The 15328-nt window shown below is 41.2% G+C and overlaps 1 protein-coding gene across 2 annotated transcripts in view; it reads left to right on the top strand.

Annotated features, from left to right (window-relative positions):
* The first annotated feature begins 229 nt into the window (after positions 1–229).
* LOC134531917 (zinc finger protein 395) overlaps positions 230–15328 on the top strand; it is a 267171-nt gene continuing 252072 nt past the window's right edge. The window contains exon 1 of one of the 2 annotated variants that reach the window (XM_063367959.1): positions 230–1290. In XM_063367959.1, coding sequence (XP_063224029.1) covers positions 946–1290 — 345 coding nt within the window. In that variant the 5' untranslated portion in view covers positions 230–945. The remainder of the gene's footprint in view (positions 1291–15328) is intronic. The other variant, XM_063367958.1, reaches the window with a different exon arrangement.

Genomic DNA, 15328 nt, shown 5'->3' with positions numbered 1-15328 from the left:
ATTTCGACAGTTTTCTTAATTACAATTTTTCGTCGTTAGTTGTGGCTGACAATGAGCATTAAAATAAAATTAAACATTCCTGTGACGTAAGCACAGTACTGCAACCTGCTGACGGTGACGTAATAAATAATCGCCAAATGCAGCTGAGAGGAAGGTCGAGTGGTGTGTCTTCGTGGAGCGAAGCTCTTTGCAGGCGGTTAGCTGTTGTGCTATCTCCGTCTCTGTTCAGAGCCGCTCGCGGGGCCGACCAATGGGGGAATATAGGTCAGGCCTCGATACTCCGGCCAATGAGCTTGCAGCTCGCGCGGTCACGTGGGTTTGTTGTTATCTGTCAGCTGTTCCCGAGCCCCCGGCCGGCCGGTCGCCGGTGAAATTTCGCAGGAGAAACAAACTTCACGTCGTGGCGGACGGAGCTAGCGGCGGCGCGTGGCAACTCGACAGTTGATCTTTTTTTAAAATTTTTTTTTTTCCGTTTCCTCTCTACCTTCTGACACTGATCGTACGGGCACGCGCCGGGTCTCGCAAAGGATTGTTTTTTTTTTTTCCTCTCTTTATCCGCTGACTATGACGTCGCACGTTTCGACGTGTCGTCGTCGCAGTTTACGTCCCAGGGCGTTGTTCGCCACGACGAAGGATCTGCAACGGAAAGAAGAAACCCGTCTGAAAGAACGATGCGGTGCGGTGAACAGTGCGACGTTATGAAGTGGCTAACGAATGGTCGCCGGTTCTGATACGTCAACTCTGTGATTCCTCCGAGAGAGAGGAAAAAAAAGTGTTTGTTATTTTTTTTTAAGGTGTGTTAGTGTTTGTTTGTTTTTTTTAAGTTGGGATTTTTTTTTTTTTGGACTTTTGTTTTCGATCAAGTGCGGTAATCTGTAAGGGACTTTTAGTTTGCGGATCATTTGCGGCGGTCTGTAAGGGACGTTGTTCCGTGGATTGGCGACGATGTCGACGGGCAAGCGCCTGGCCAAGCGGTCCATCATCGGCACGCGGGTTTGCGCCCCGGCCGAGGACGGCAAGTTCTACGCGGGCGTGATCCACGCGGTGAAATCGGCGGGTGGCGAGGCTCGCTACGCCGTGCGCTTCGACAAGCACCGCGCGGCGTCGGCGCGCGAGTACCGCGAGGCGGAGTTGGTGGGCCCGGGCTTCCAGCCGGTCACCGGCTTCAGGCTGCAGCCGGGCCAGCGGGTGTACCTGACGTACAACGGGCGCGAGGTGGCGGGCGACGTGCGGCAACACCGCCCCGCCGTCGACGAGGTGGTCGTGAGCGTGCAGCCGCCCGGACACGAGGTGAGTAGCCTACCGTGCGAGCGGCGTAGTTGCTATGTGGTTCTGAAGGTCCCCCTGTAGCATGCAGTTTAGTTTGTTTATTTATATGTAATCAATGTTCTCGTGGCCAGAAACATTCGCAAATCCGCACTGTTTTATGGCTCAAGACACGACTTGCGGAAAATTTGTGAGTCGACTTGATGTAAGCTTTTGGACATACGCCATTGCTAAGCACATGTATGTCTGTAGAAGAAAACTACAAATTAACACAAATTAAGCAAAAAAAAAATGCTTTGTCATTTGTGTTTTTGTCGTTTGTGTTTGTTTTTTTTTTTTATTTTTTTTTTCTTCAATGACGTATGTCCAAAAGCTTACATCAAGTCATGCACGCCCATTGCACAAATCTTTCAAAGATAACATAGTTAAGTCGGTTCAATTGCCAGTGTGATTGATGTTCGTAATTATTTTATAAGTTTGCTAACAACCGTTAAATTATCCGTTACGTGACACGAGTCGACGACAAAAGGCAGCTGTCAGGAACGTTAGCAATGTAGCCTGTAGCTCAAAGTCTCGGTGACGTCACGGGATTTTCCCGTTTTGCTGACAAGAGGAAAATCGATGACATTGGAGATTGTCAGTTTTTGGGTAAGTGGTAATTGACGGGGTTTTTTTTTTTTTTTTTTTTAATTGGTGGGTTTTGGATTTATGGCTTGTGCGACGGTCGCAAATGTCAATTCTCGTGATATTGTACTTGAGTTGCGCGGTTTCGTGAATCGGACGTGATTTTGTCGTCGACGTAAAACCGACCCCGGCCTTTTGACGTCTGGCGGAGCGCACCGGTTGCCGGCTGGTCGAAGCGGCGCGAGTGGTCACACTTCCTGGGCGTTTCTCTTTGGTGTGGCCTCTCGCCCGGGCCGGCTTCCGATACGCCGTCACGGTGACGTGTGCGCGTGTGACAAAACTCCGGTCGTGACGTTGTATCCCCCCCCCCCTCTCCTCCTCATAGCCGGACTTTGCGTCTAAAATAGTCAAGATTTGCAATTACGTTTTGCATGAGAACGGGTGCGACTTGAAAAAAAAATATATTTTTGGTTTGATTAAGTTCATTTGACAGCCACGTTTACATTTAAGCTCTTATGTACGTTCTAGAAGTGGAAAGGAACTTGCTTACGTTCTACGTTGTTTTCAAATCGTTTTCGTTTCTGTGGGTTTTTTTTTTTATCTCTCTATATATAAATAGCAACTACGCACTTGTAAATTATGTAGATACATGTTTTCCTGTTGACGGTTGGTGTTCTTTTATTTGAAATTCGGTTTTGCCCGGGCGTACTTCCCCGCTTCTCTCCTCCTCCTCCTCCTACGCGGTGATTTTCCCCCACGCCCCGCCCCGGACCAAATTCCAACTACACAACGACCTTCCCGTGCCTGTGTTGTGGCCGGATACCAGAGAGCCTTGAGCGAAGTTACTCTCTTGTGCCGGCGTTCGAAAAGTGGGCGTGGCCGCCGAAAGCGCCAACGCTGTCATTCGCGAAGCGCCGGCTGGAGCAGCGTAACACGATACGTATACACGCCGAGCCGGCTGAACATTATTCAGTTAAAATCTCTTTAATCCGACATTCTACGGTTCGGCACACATTGTAATCCGGCACCCAATAGAGCCGCTCGCGATATATATTTTTTTTTTTTTTTTTCCCCACGGGTGGATTCCGACTTTTGATCGCCAGGTCGCATTATACTGCGCTGTAGGTTTTCATCAAGTTCGCTCGGAGTTTTATCATTACTGTCGGTTTTCCTTCCAGTACAGTGTTTCGTGTTTTATAGCTGGTTACACTTCACGTTTCACATTTGATTTAATGCAGTTTTTTTGGACATGCGCCATTGCAGTATTGCACTGTTTGTAATGGAAAAATTCCGGAAACCCCCCCCCCCAAAAAAAAATATATATTTTTTAAAAAAAATCACAGAAAAAAAGACTGAATGAGCTGATGTGCTGAAATGGCGTTTGTCCAAAAACAAAAAAAACAAAAACTGCATTAAATCAAAATTCCCCAGTGCGTGAATCATTTAAAGAACGTATTTCACATTTGGTGTGCCCGTTAATACCATATTAAAGTTGGATTATCCTGCAAAATCCATAATCCTGCATAGCCGTGGTCCCGAGCGTGAGTGAATGAAGAGCCATCCTCGGTGATGTATTTGCGTTAGTGCTGCTCTCTCTCTGGTGCTTCTAGCGAGGTATTTATCATCTCTGAACTGACGCGCAGTCTTCTCGTCGTGCATAGGCCAACTATTAGATATATGAGTAATGAACTTAACATTATATGGCGGAGAAATGAAGATAAAGATGCGATACGAGTCCCTTGAGTTCTTACAAGGATCTCTACCGGGGGTTTCATGCCTAAATATTACATATTACGAAAACTCGTCATTTTCACTCTTCTAAAAATACAGTTTGAAAACTATATAGGCCTACGGAAATGCTTTTATGCTTATGTTAAATTCTTTTTCGTAAACAAACATGACTCTAGTCTATTGAGCAGTTTTCAAATCGCGTGTTCTTACTGAACACACTAAAGTGTGTCTAGTTGAGTTAGGTAAGGTTAAGTTAGGATAGGTTAAGTAAGGTTAGGTTGGGTTAGGTGAATTTTAATTCTAGGTATACTGGGGTCCTTTGACTTGTGATGTCATTTGCGACGCGGTGTAAGTTCGAACATCTTCTGCTATTGAAACAATGACGCAAATATCGCAAGTTTCTAGGTTTTTTTTTTCTTTCATTTGCGTGAGCACAGTTCACTGTTCACGTCCTCGACAGCACAAAGGTGCTCGTGCCAGCTGAGCGCACGAACAGAAGTCGCCCGCTGTCGCCACGCTGTCTTGGCCGCCTGCGAAGGCAATGTGTTAACGCGCAAATAGCCGCTTTATCTTATCGCGTCAAAGTCACCCCGCACAGATGGAAATTTGATGACGTACAAAAAAAAAAGGAATGGATCGTTGCTTATGGCCTTGGATGAACTAAAAGGCCAACTAATTGTTTTTTTAGCGTAGGCCTGATCTTCGCGTTTGATAATGCGAAAGTCCATTATCCCCGTGTTAATTAAGTACTATAGAAAGTAAACTTTAAGGTCGACAAACGTTGAATTACTTATTAAACTCAAAAAAAATTTAAGCAAAAATTGGCTTTGCGTAAATACTGTCAACGCTTTAAATTTATTTATTTTTCTGCTTTTTGGGTTTATCTGTATGCAATCTAAAAAAAAGTCATTCATTTAAAATGTTTTGCTAAGGATGTATGTATATAGAACCTTTTTTTAAGCTGCAATTGCACTTACGCATCGCATAACTGTATAAGGCACTGCATCAAAAAAAAATGTTCCCAATTATATATATTTTTTAAAGAAGTGGTTGAAACAGGGGGAACCTCAGGTCCAAGTTTAGTCCAGGTTTATAAACTACGCAAGAAACGCAATGACTCGACGAGAATTGCTAGACGCAAATATGTAGTTAAATAAAGGCGTTTCTAATACCCTTTCATAAATTAGGCTACGTAAGACGCAAAGATACGACGCAAAACATCTGTCAACTTCTTGCGTTTCCGCGTTTTTATATTCGAGGTAAATTAAATTGTTCCGAACACTTTTAAAGGTGAAGACTTCAAATGTGTAGAAAGTTATGATTTACTTTTGATTACATTGTATCAAATTATCACACAGGGAAAAAATCTAATGACACTTTTAAATTTAATTATTAAGTATTTCGCAATTTTTTGTGAAGAATAATTAAACATTACTAATGAAAAGAATACCGATGAAGATAATTGACTTCTACAGTTTTACGGTTACACTTAGTAGCTTTAGTGATGCCTGGCGACTTGCGTGCTTAAAAAAATATATATCATAGTTTTGGTTTGAACTAATTTAGTGGTCGTACCCCTTTGCTGGTTGACAGTTGTCCAAATACACGGGGGAGAAGACACTATCAGCTGGATGTCAAATTTTACATCACAGAGAACTCTGCGGAAGAAATGTAGTCTGGGGAAGAAGAATAGTTACAGCCCAGACGAACACAGTGCAGTGAATTCGTCTTTGTTGTACGTTCTTGAGGTTTCAGCGTAAACTTTAGCAATGCGTCGCCTATGCGTTTGAATCAACATTCCCCGTTGGCAAGAATCATTCAAAGAACGCACTCCAGGTTTCTTGCCTGCGTTGCGTGATGCGTCCCGGCGCAGTTCGTAAAAAAAATGAAAAACCAGTCTCGGCGTCGCCCGCTGCGCGTGTACGGAGATACGCCCGCGGCGACGCCGGTTCAAGATTGCTGTGTTTTGCAGCCGTGCCGTTAAACGGCGGTCATTTACGCCCCCCGGGGCCGGACGTGGGCTGCGCGCGGGGAGCAATTACAGGTGACGACCATAGCCTCTCTGGCTCGTCGCGACGGACACGTGGCCAGTGGCGTCGCGAGAATTCCGTCGCGAGGGGACCTCCGCGTTCCAACACGAGTGGCCAGCGTTTCAGAATAAACAATGCTGTGTGCTGTAGTTGGGCAGCTACTACATTTGAAAATAAATGCAATGCAATTTTTTTTAAAATATTTCGTAAAATAATTTTTTTAATACGCCGTAAAGGAGAGTTCGTTATTCTAGCAGGTTGAGCGTAGGGAAGGCTCTAAACCCTTTTAGCGTTAGTAGCGTTAGACTTTGCGGGGACCTGGGCAGTGGCGGATCCAGGATTTTGGTTTGGGAGGGGCTTGACCCAGCTGAGGCTAGGCTTTATTAAGGCAAACACTAAAACAATAGTGGACCCAGATGCTTTTGGAGGGGGCTTGAGCCCCTTAGCCCCCCTCTGGATCTGCTACTGGACCTGGGCTATTTACTTTAATGGAGGCCATCGAAAAAATTCACTCTTTCAACCCCCAACCTGTCACTTAAATTTCGACGATGGTTTAGCTAATTTATAATAGGATATTTTTTTTATTATTTCCTGATAAATTATCCTCAGGTCAGTTTTATAATGCTTACGATCGAATTCCGGGTAGAATCGCGTTATTACAGGTGGCAATAAAATGTTTGAATATTTTATTTCTAATATATAATCATGAATTGAAATAAATCAGCACATGAAGTTACAAGATAATAAAAATTTAATTTTTATTTTCCCATTTCATATTTTCATCAGAACACTATACCAAAAATATTAATCATGAAAAGCACCGACTGGGGGTACTGGGCGATTGCCCGTCTTGCCTCGCCCCGGGGCCGCCCCTGTAAATTAGTAAATTTTACTCAATTAACAGAGAGCTTTTAAAACAGGGCTATACTGGCAAACACGGCAGGCCTCACTCCCAGGGGCCGGTTTTTTTCACGGAAACTTCTCATACCTCATTAGACTGCATTAAGCCAGAGCCATTCAAGACGAGTTTGCTTGAGTAAGAAATTACTGTGATTGGTGTGCCGACAGTAGACATGAATCTGCAAAAAAAAACTCAACCAGTTATAAAAGACAGACGACGTTGCAGTGGGTTAACACGCAGATGGTCCCTAATCGTTTCGCGAAAGAAAAAACTCATTTTCATTCCTGGAAAAAATTAAATGGCTAATTATTCCTCATTGCCTACCCGCTCTAAGACACCGTGGAATTTTTTTTTTTTTTTTTGCGTCTGATGTTAATTTCGTTATTTATTTTCTTCCTGCAGAGTGCCTATCTTGGAAATCTAGTTTAACATTGCTCGTCAGCAAAACTATATCTTATTCAATTAATTATTGACTTAATGGCGAAGTTAAGACGTTAAGCCTTCTCTTTACACTTACCCACAGTACTACACGACTACACATAAATCATACTTTATTGACGTATAACCTAATAGGTTAAGAACTAAAATTCCTACACATTCCACTACTGAAGAACATAAACAAACATAAGCTAATAACGTTAAATATTAAAAGAACTTAAAACAGGAATGCAACAGTTGTGTTGTCACAAACACTCCACGTACACATAAGCGGCTGTGATTGTGGAATCGTTGGCGACACTGAACGATGTATTTCGCAATATTTCTGAGCCTCGCAACTCTGCGGGCAGCCTGTTCCAGTCGCGCGCCGCACAAACAGTGAAGGAGTTGGAATAATACTGCGTCTTGTAGGCGGGGATACAAAGTTTGAGGTCCGATTTCGAGAGTGTATTAAAGCTGTACGTATCGCTTAACGAGACAAGTTGGTTGGACAAATAATCTGGGTTAGGATTTTTTTCAAAATTTCATAAACAAGTGTTTGAAATCCGTCTTTTTTCATAAAGTCGCAACCAACACAAGCTGGTCGCAATTCTCTAACCTCATTCCGTCCTTCGGAAACAACGGAGTTTTAATCGGCACGATGATGTTCAAGTACTGATGTTTCTCCTCCCCACCCCTTTTCACCAGACTTGTTTGGTTTCTTGCAGCTCTCGCTTCTCGAGTTTCTGCTTGCAAGCAGCCGCTACGTCTGCAGTTCAGCCTTTTTTTTCAAGAGACCTTGATGATGAGGTTTTGGCTCGATCGGCACGTACGCGGAATGACTTGTCCTCTCGCTTCAGAGCGGGGTTTACCAGGTTTCCCCTGAGGGGGGCAGCGCAGTCAGGGGCAAGGAGTATGCAAGCAAACAAGAGATCCCACTCCCAGGTTAAACATAATTCCTTCAGTGATATCACGAGTCGCGCAGAATACAAACATATTGTTTAGAAGTCTTACAACAGCGTGCACTGAAAACTCAATCAGCTAGGCGCAAACAATAAGTAATAGACAGTATGATGTTAAAAGAAAAATCGTAGCAAGCAGTTTAGTTTGATAAATAAAACGTGTGTATAATTGCCACCCATTTATTTATTGTCCGTGTAATGTAAATTGTCTTAAATTCGATAGTTCTCAGAAGTAGTCTACCAGTGATAGCGTACCTATTTCCCAACTGTGACCTATTGTAAGCTTTCCTGTGAAAAAAAAAAATGACAAAACTTAATTTCGGAACGTCCTTCCCTCATATAAACGAGAGAGAAAAAATTAACTTAAAATATAGGTTTATGATTTCCCTTACATTAGGCGTAAGTTTATAAGTTGTTTTAGTTTATATACCTCCTACTGCACATTTTCTTGATAAATAGCTTGTAATCTTAATGTTATTGCTAGATTATCCACGTAAAGTAAGAGTGTGGGTGTGTGCCATATTTGCCGTGTTAATAACTCCTACTGACGAACACCATGAAGTTATTTGGGTACACTGTTGACGGAACAACGTGGCAGAGGATACGTTCACTACTTATACTACTAGTGTAAAATTGTCATTTGTTATGCAAGTCAAGGGGCAGGCCTACCCGGGCATACTACGGTGGGCTGAGCTTCAGAAGAAATCAAGCGATTTAAAAATGAAAACATGCGAGTGGTGTCTGTTTTTTACGAAAAAAAAAAAATTTAAGAATGCGAGGGTGGATGGGTGGTTATGTTTCCTCATTTTCTTTTCAAACTGTATTTTTAGAAGAGTGAAAAGGGCTGAAACGCCCGATAAAGATTCTTGAAAGCAACCAAGGGCCATGCGTTACACCTTCATATTCATTTTCTCCGCCATCTAACGGTATCTTTACCGCTCAAATTTCGCGGTTTCTCTATGCACGACGAGAAGACTGCAAGCTAGCTTTTGCGCCTAGAGGCGACACCGCGCTAGAAGCACCAGCGAACGTCGCGCGATCCTGCTCATTACAATCTGACGTTCTGTTCCGTCCACACCCGGGCTTCCCCTCTCTGTGGCGTTCTCGCGAGCTCGCTGCCCCCTTCCCCCTCTTCCTATTCGTCGACCACCCGGCGACCTCCATGGCCTCTGCGCTCACCCCTCCTCCCCTCGTTCCCCCTCCATCACCCCGGCTTCGACTCGAGGCCGGCGCTGGAAACGTAAACATGCGCAGTGCGCATCTCCGGAACCGGCCGGCTCGATCGCCGGCCGTGACGTCACGCGGAAGCCGCAGCGCCGCAGCGCGTGCGGCGGGACGCGGCGGAACTACGTTCACTGGGCCACGACGACGCTTCTTGCGGCAGGTCTTACACCGCGCGTTCTCTTACGGAAACAAAATAAAAACGCACGTTATCGTATAAGTTCATCTAATTTAGCTTTATTGTTTTATGAAGTCCGTGCTAAAAATCCCCTGCCTCCTTGCCATGAACCCTGTCACTTCTGTTAATGCGTCGATAGCATAATGGACATATTTATGAAGGATAGGAGAGAGAGAGGAACCTAGGACTTCCATATTCTATAAACTGATTTTTTTGTTAACATTGAAAAAAAAATGAATACACATTTGTTAGGCAGATATCACATTAAGAGATTTCCGAAGTAGTATCTGACAGCATAATTATAATATTGTAGTCATTGCTGATTACCAAGGAAGTATTTTAATATATTTGTGTGTGTTTGGAATCTTTTATCGCAAAGCTTGAGGATATATCTACTATTTTTCTCGTTTTTCCGTTTTGAGCGTTCGGAGACGTTGACAACAATTTTTTTTTTTTTTTTTTTAATTCAGTGTGCACCATTTTATAAAGGACTAACCAAATTCTGCTTCAAGGTCCAGTAAAGAGGGATAGGGATGGTTTCTTTTCGAAATCTTGATTAGACAGTGGTCTTCTTGTTTTGAAGATCGAGTATGTACAGATTCATAAATCACGGGGGGGAAATGTAGATTTGGAGATTTAAAAAAAAAAAATTAAAAATTATTTGAATATTTATAGAAGACATTCTAGAACGTCAAAAAAAATAATCTCTAAAATTCCATTACTCAAATGCTTTGGGTGTTAGTATTTGGTTGCAACACTTTGAACAACTATATGTATTTTTTTAGTCAAATACCAATATTTTTCTAGCAACGACGTCTATAGTGACATTTTTTTTATCTTACTTATTCGCCTCGTATCTGCCGTTATTATATTATATATATTATATTATTGTTTACTTGGGTCAAATTATTGGTTCAGACATTTTTTTTTATTATTTATTTTGTTAACTGTTTTTGCACACATATACATCGCAAAGGTGTAAATCTTTCTTCACGCCTTTTCTTTTTTCCCCTCCCTAATTAAAGAAAAATGCTTACAACCGTCATTACAGAACGAAATCATTGATAGTGTGGTAAATACGTGGAGTTTTTATATGGCATCATCTGTTATTTTTTGGGATAATTGTTCATGCCCGGCTAGCTCACGCGTACTGATAAAAACTCGCCGACCTTGCTGCGAAAGAAATTACCTTATCGAAGATAAGTTATTTTTTTTATATATATCTGCGTACTTGTATCTTATCTGTGCGGACGCGCGTAGGTGATTAAATAAAGGAATTCGCTGTTAAAACCGTCGGTTTTCTCAGCTGTTACATTCAAAATGCGTGCTCACTTCTTACGCATGGTCGTTCGTGCCCATAATCTTGCACATCTGTTCGTGAACAGAATAAAAAATATTCGGGTTTTAACAAGGCAATTCTTTGGAAATTAATTGTCAAGATATTTTATTGCAATTCCACGAATTAATTATTTTACATTGTGAGACAAAAATCTTAATGTAATTTATATCCATGATTATCGCAGATATCTTCAGATAAACCATTAGTTGTATGTAGGCTACTTACTAAAAGTGTATTTTTTACATCAATGTAGGTGGCAGCTGTATTTCAACTGATGTAGTTGTATTTTTTATTCCACATGTATAAGTGTATTTTAACCTACACAGCTATGTATAAAGACACAATTTTTTGGTAAAATAACACCAACAAGACAGGTGTCATTTTACACATCACTGGCGGGTGATTTAAGTTTTTAGCATTAAAAATAAACTTATACATTGTATGCATGATTTTACACAGTTGAATGAGTAATTTTACTAATATAAATGTAAATTTGTACAGATATTGTATATCTAATTTATTATGCAGTGCATGCATGGTTAAAATTACGCTGCTCTGTGTGTGTACACGAATGTTGAGTTTTTAGAGTATAAACCTAAATTCAGTTTAAAATTACACGACGTAGTTGAAACTTTTCATAAGGAATGTGTAAAAGTACACAAACTGTATCTATTTTTTTTTTTTCCAAAATAACACGTCGAAAATTTTAAGAATACACTAACACTGAATGTATAATTTTACACTTGTAGGATACGCATGCACTGTTCTATTTGTAGTTTTGTAAGGAATTATTTTGTTAACTATATTTTATAAATGTAAGATTGCAATTTTTTTTTTACAATATAGATACTAGTGCATCAAACCTGTAATTTAATCCACAATTTTTGTCCCCGGTGGCTGTATTTGCTGAGGCGACACGGCTCATGATGCGAGGCAATGTTTTAACCGTGATATTCCCTTGCATGGCTCATATTTAATGAGCGAAAGGACGGTAAGCGAGTGGCCTTTGGAGCTGCGTACAATCTTATTAGAACGTCACGTCGCTGTTGGTAAGTTTATCGTGTGAATCATGGGAAGTAAAACCTTAAACCTTCACTTTAGTGCTTTTTGAAGCGAACTGTACAACAAAGTAGTTGTTGCAACTTTCTTGTCGCACTCGACAGGAAGTGACACGCGAAGTAAATAACACAGCGCGGGGCTATGACCGCGAAATTATTTCCGTGAGGACTACGCTTGGGTCGCTTCGTAAAAAAAAAAAAAATCCTTCTTTCATTGAATTGTTGTTTTCCTTCTATTTTTTTATTCTTCGTGTATTTAGTTTGTTGTGTACGGCCAGTTGCATGAACTGCGACTCTCTGCTATAGACTTCGGAAGGTCTGAGCACCATGCTTTGAAGTGTACGCTTCAGTCTCTTCGAGTCTCGAGTGGCGGTTGAATTCGGGATGAAGCATTGATTTGTTCATTGCTAACAACTTGCAGGATATCGAAAACCTGCTGTTGTTATTTTAAGGATTGTCAAAGTTTGTATTTGGCAAAAACAAATCCAATTTTTGTGGAACATTTTGTACACGTTTGTGGGGATTCTAGGTAACACTTTCACTTATCTTATTTCTCATGTTATGCATTGATTTCCCTCAATTCCATAAAATAAACCGATTCAGCCCTTAGCATTTGCCAGCCTAAAATTCCAATATCAAACTTTTACAACGCTCTAGGCCTTTTTTTTTAAAAAAAAAAAAAGTCCATTCATGAGAATTTGTATGTGAATAAAACAAAAAGACAACATAAAACTTCTCTTATGTTACACATAATCTGATGTTCTTGCATGTATAACAGCTGCGAAGCTAACAAGCTTACAAGGTGTTCTTTATTACCTGGTCAAGCTTTACAGCATCGGCCTTATTAAAGGCTGAAGGCTGCATTGCCACGTTAAGTATCATGCGACTATGTACACGAACGTAGATTAAAATAATATAATTTTATAAATTAAATCTACATTATACTTAACACTAATAAATATATCAAATATGCATTTATAGGAGCATGAATGTTCGCGAAAAGATTTTGAGATTAGCTTGTGTGTTAAAATACTGCAGCATTATTTTGTTTCGTGATTGGTTGTGTTTCTTTCAGGTGCACGAATCACAGTCATTCAATGCGGGAGCAAACGCGTCCTGAATGGCCCAGTTAAATGGCTTATCTTGCAGACGGCTACCAATTACACGTGAGAAACCACTGAAGAGGACATACCTTGTTGCAGTCTAATGAGAATTCAAATATTTTCACGAAAACCACTTGCCCATTTGTAGGGACCGGAAAAAAAATTCGTGGGTTAATTTTCGCCATTTTTATATCATTATGCATCATCTGCTGCTGTCTCACAGTTTATCTGGAGGACTCTGAGCCAATGAGAAGCACTCAACAAGAGACATATCGAATCACAGGCTACCGTGTAGAGATGTCTTAACAAGTTGGCAGCTTTTGAACATGTGACATGTGTCTGAGGTCTGAGTATGCAGAGAACCGTAGTGTCTATCTTAGAGGTCACTGAACCCACGAATTAGTCCAGTCCTTATAGCGTTATGCATTGGCCATTATATATATATATTTATATATATATATATATATATATATATATATATATAGGCTATATATTTTTTTTTCAAATTTCACAATTTTTTTTCTTTTTTTCTGGTTTCTCATATTCGCAAAATTGATGTTTAGGGTACTTGAGTGCAATTTACGCTAAACTAATAATTCTAAAAGTGTTTTTTTATACATATAAGTGCTCTCCTTTCCCAACTTCTCTGCTTCTTAAAACTCTTTATTTGCGAAGCATAGGCGTATTTCCTGTGCACTGGGAAAAAAAGCGAGTGAATTTATTACGGCTGACAGCACCACTACGTGGCTCGTGTAGGCACACAGCGAGGTGAAATAACGGCTCGCGAGATAAGATTCGCTGCGTCCTTGAGCGATATCCCACGTAGCCTTCCGCGAAGGTAAACGGCAGTGTGTACGCGAATTTCCAGGCAGACTCGCTGCCCTGCAAATGGTTATATAGCAGGCCTCGGATCGTTACCACAACGCCCAAATTGACCACAACGCCGACAGCTAGAAAACTGCTGTGTACCACAACGCCGAAATAACAACTGAATGAATTTGTGTGTGTTTCTTAAATGTACCTTAACGCCGAAATACCACAATCAATCCTAACCTTACCTAACCTAACCTAACCTAGCGTAATATAACCTAACCTAACTTAACCTAGCCTAACCTAACCTAACCTAGCCTAACCTAACCTAGCCTAACCTTACCTAGTCTAACCTAACCTAACCTTACCTAGTCTAACCTAACCTAGCCTTTGTGGCAGTCCTGCAATGACATTTTTCGGCGTTAGTGTATTTCGGCGTTGTGGTGCGTCCCCGCAGGCCTCTACATAACCCGGACGCCAGGTTACCACACTGTGAAAAGTTCTAAACCTTGACTTTACGAAGTACTCTGGTTACTAACTATCCAGGGATTTTCGTACGTTTACGGCTATCTTCGCACATTTACGGACACTGAGTTCAGTTACCTTGAACATGGATCCAAAGAAATTAATATCCTTGGTATATTAGCAAAACTTTCAATAACTTGTTAAGTATACGGCAGTAACACTCTTATCCGAGTGAGTGTTTGTTTGCCTTCGATTCGAACGAATCATACAACTCGTGAGTCGAAACACGGCGTATAGGCTCTACGAATAAAGATTTTATTTTAAATTATGAAGAACTTTTCGTTTCCTTGAGTTGGATTCTCCGTTGAAAACTCAGTAAATTTGCTGTAATTTCTAACAGTGCGTGACGCCTAACTTGTCCCTTTGCTGGCGACTAACTTCTGCCGAGATACCGAGATACGAGTAGTATACGGTGGGGTTTCTTAAACATCAGCCAATTTTGCTGTCACGAAAGCTTGTTGTGCAGAAATAACTGGGTCGAAGAAACCAGGACAGTGTTTAAACTTAGTGTGCGTAACATGTGGTCGTAGATGCGTCGTCAGTACGAACACAGCACCCAGCGCTTTGTAATATCTAGTCTACAGTGCATCCTGAAAACATAAGTATATAGTTTTTTTTATCACTGGCCCCTGGATTTTGGGCCTGGCTCCTAAACTTTCAGAGATTTTGTAGAGGCCCATGTCTTATGCAAGTGATGAACTCTGTAAAACAGCTGTTTATTTCATAAGTGGTTAAGAACATAAATGAAATCGAAACGTTTCACGTGTCTCTACACACGTCTCCTGCTTTAAAACTCTCTGGCTTTGTTCCTGAACGGCAATTATTTTGTGAATTGTCACGTAAGAAGCCAAACAAATAACATTTTATTCATTTTATATTTTTAGTATTGTCGTGGATTTTAATTTTCAAGCGGAAGGGATTCACTTATAACTGATTAGCTTCTGTAGCAATGCACGCTAGAATTAATTTATAAATCTTGCCGGTTAGATGATTATACGTTATACGTTTTCCGTTCCCCCTCTACAGGATCATCGTTTGTTTTCTTATGACGCACCTGGTCGTAGCGCCTCTACCGCATACGCCGAAATATAGGAACTGTATTGTACACATTATTTATGCCAGACATCAGGTTGTCGTTGTACTCAAAATATTCCATCAAATAA

Source organism: Bacillus rossius, chromosome 5, assembly GCF_032445375.1.
Source record: "Bacillus rossius redtenbacheri isolate Brsri chromosome 5, Brsri_v3, whole genome shotgun sequence".
In the NCBI taxonomy this organism is placed as follows: domain Eukaryota; kingdom Metazoa; phylum Arthropoda; class Insecta; order Phasmatodea; family Bacillidae; genus Bacillus; species Bacillus rossius.
This window is presented reverse-complemented; position numbering and strand designations above follow the sequence as displayed.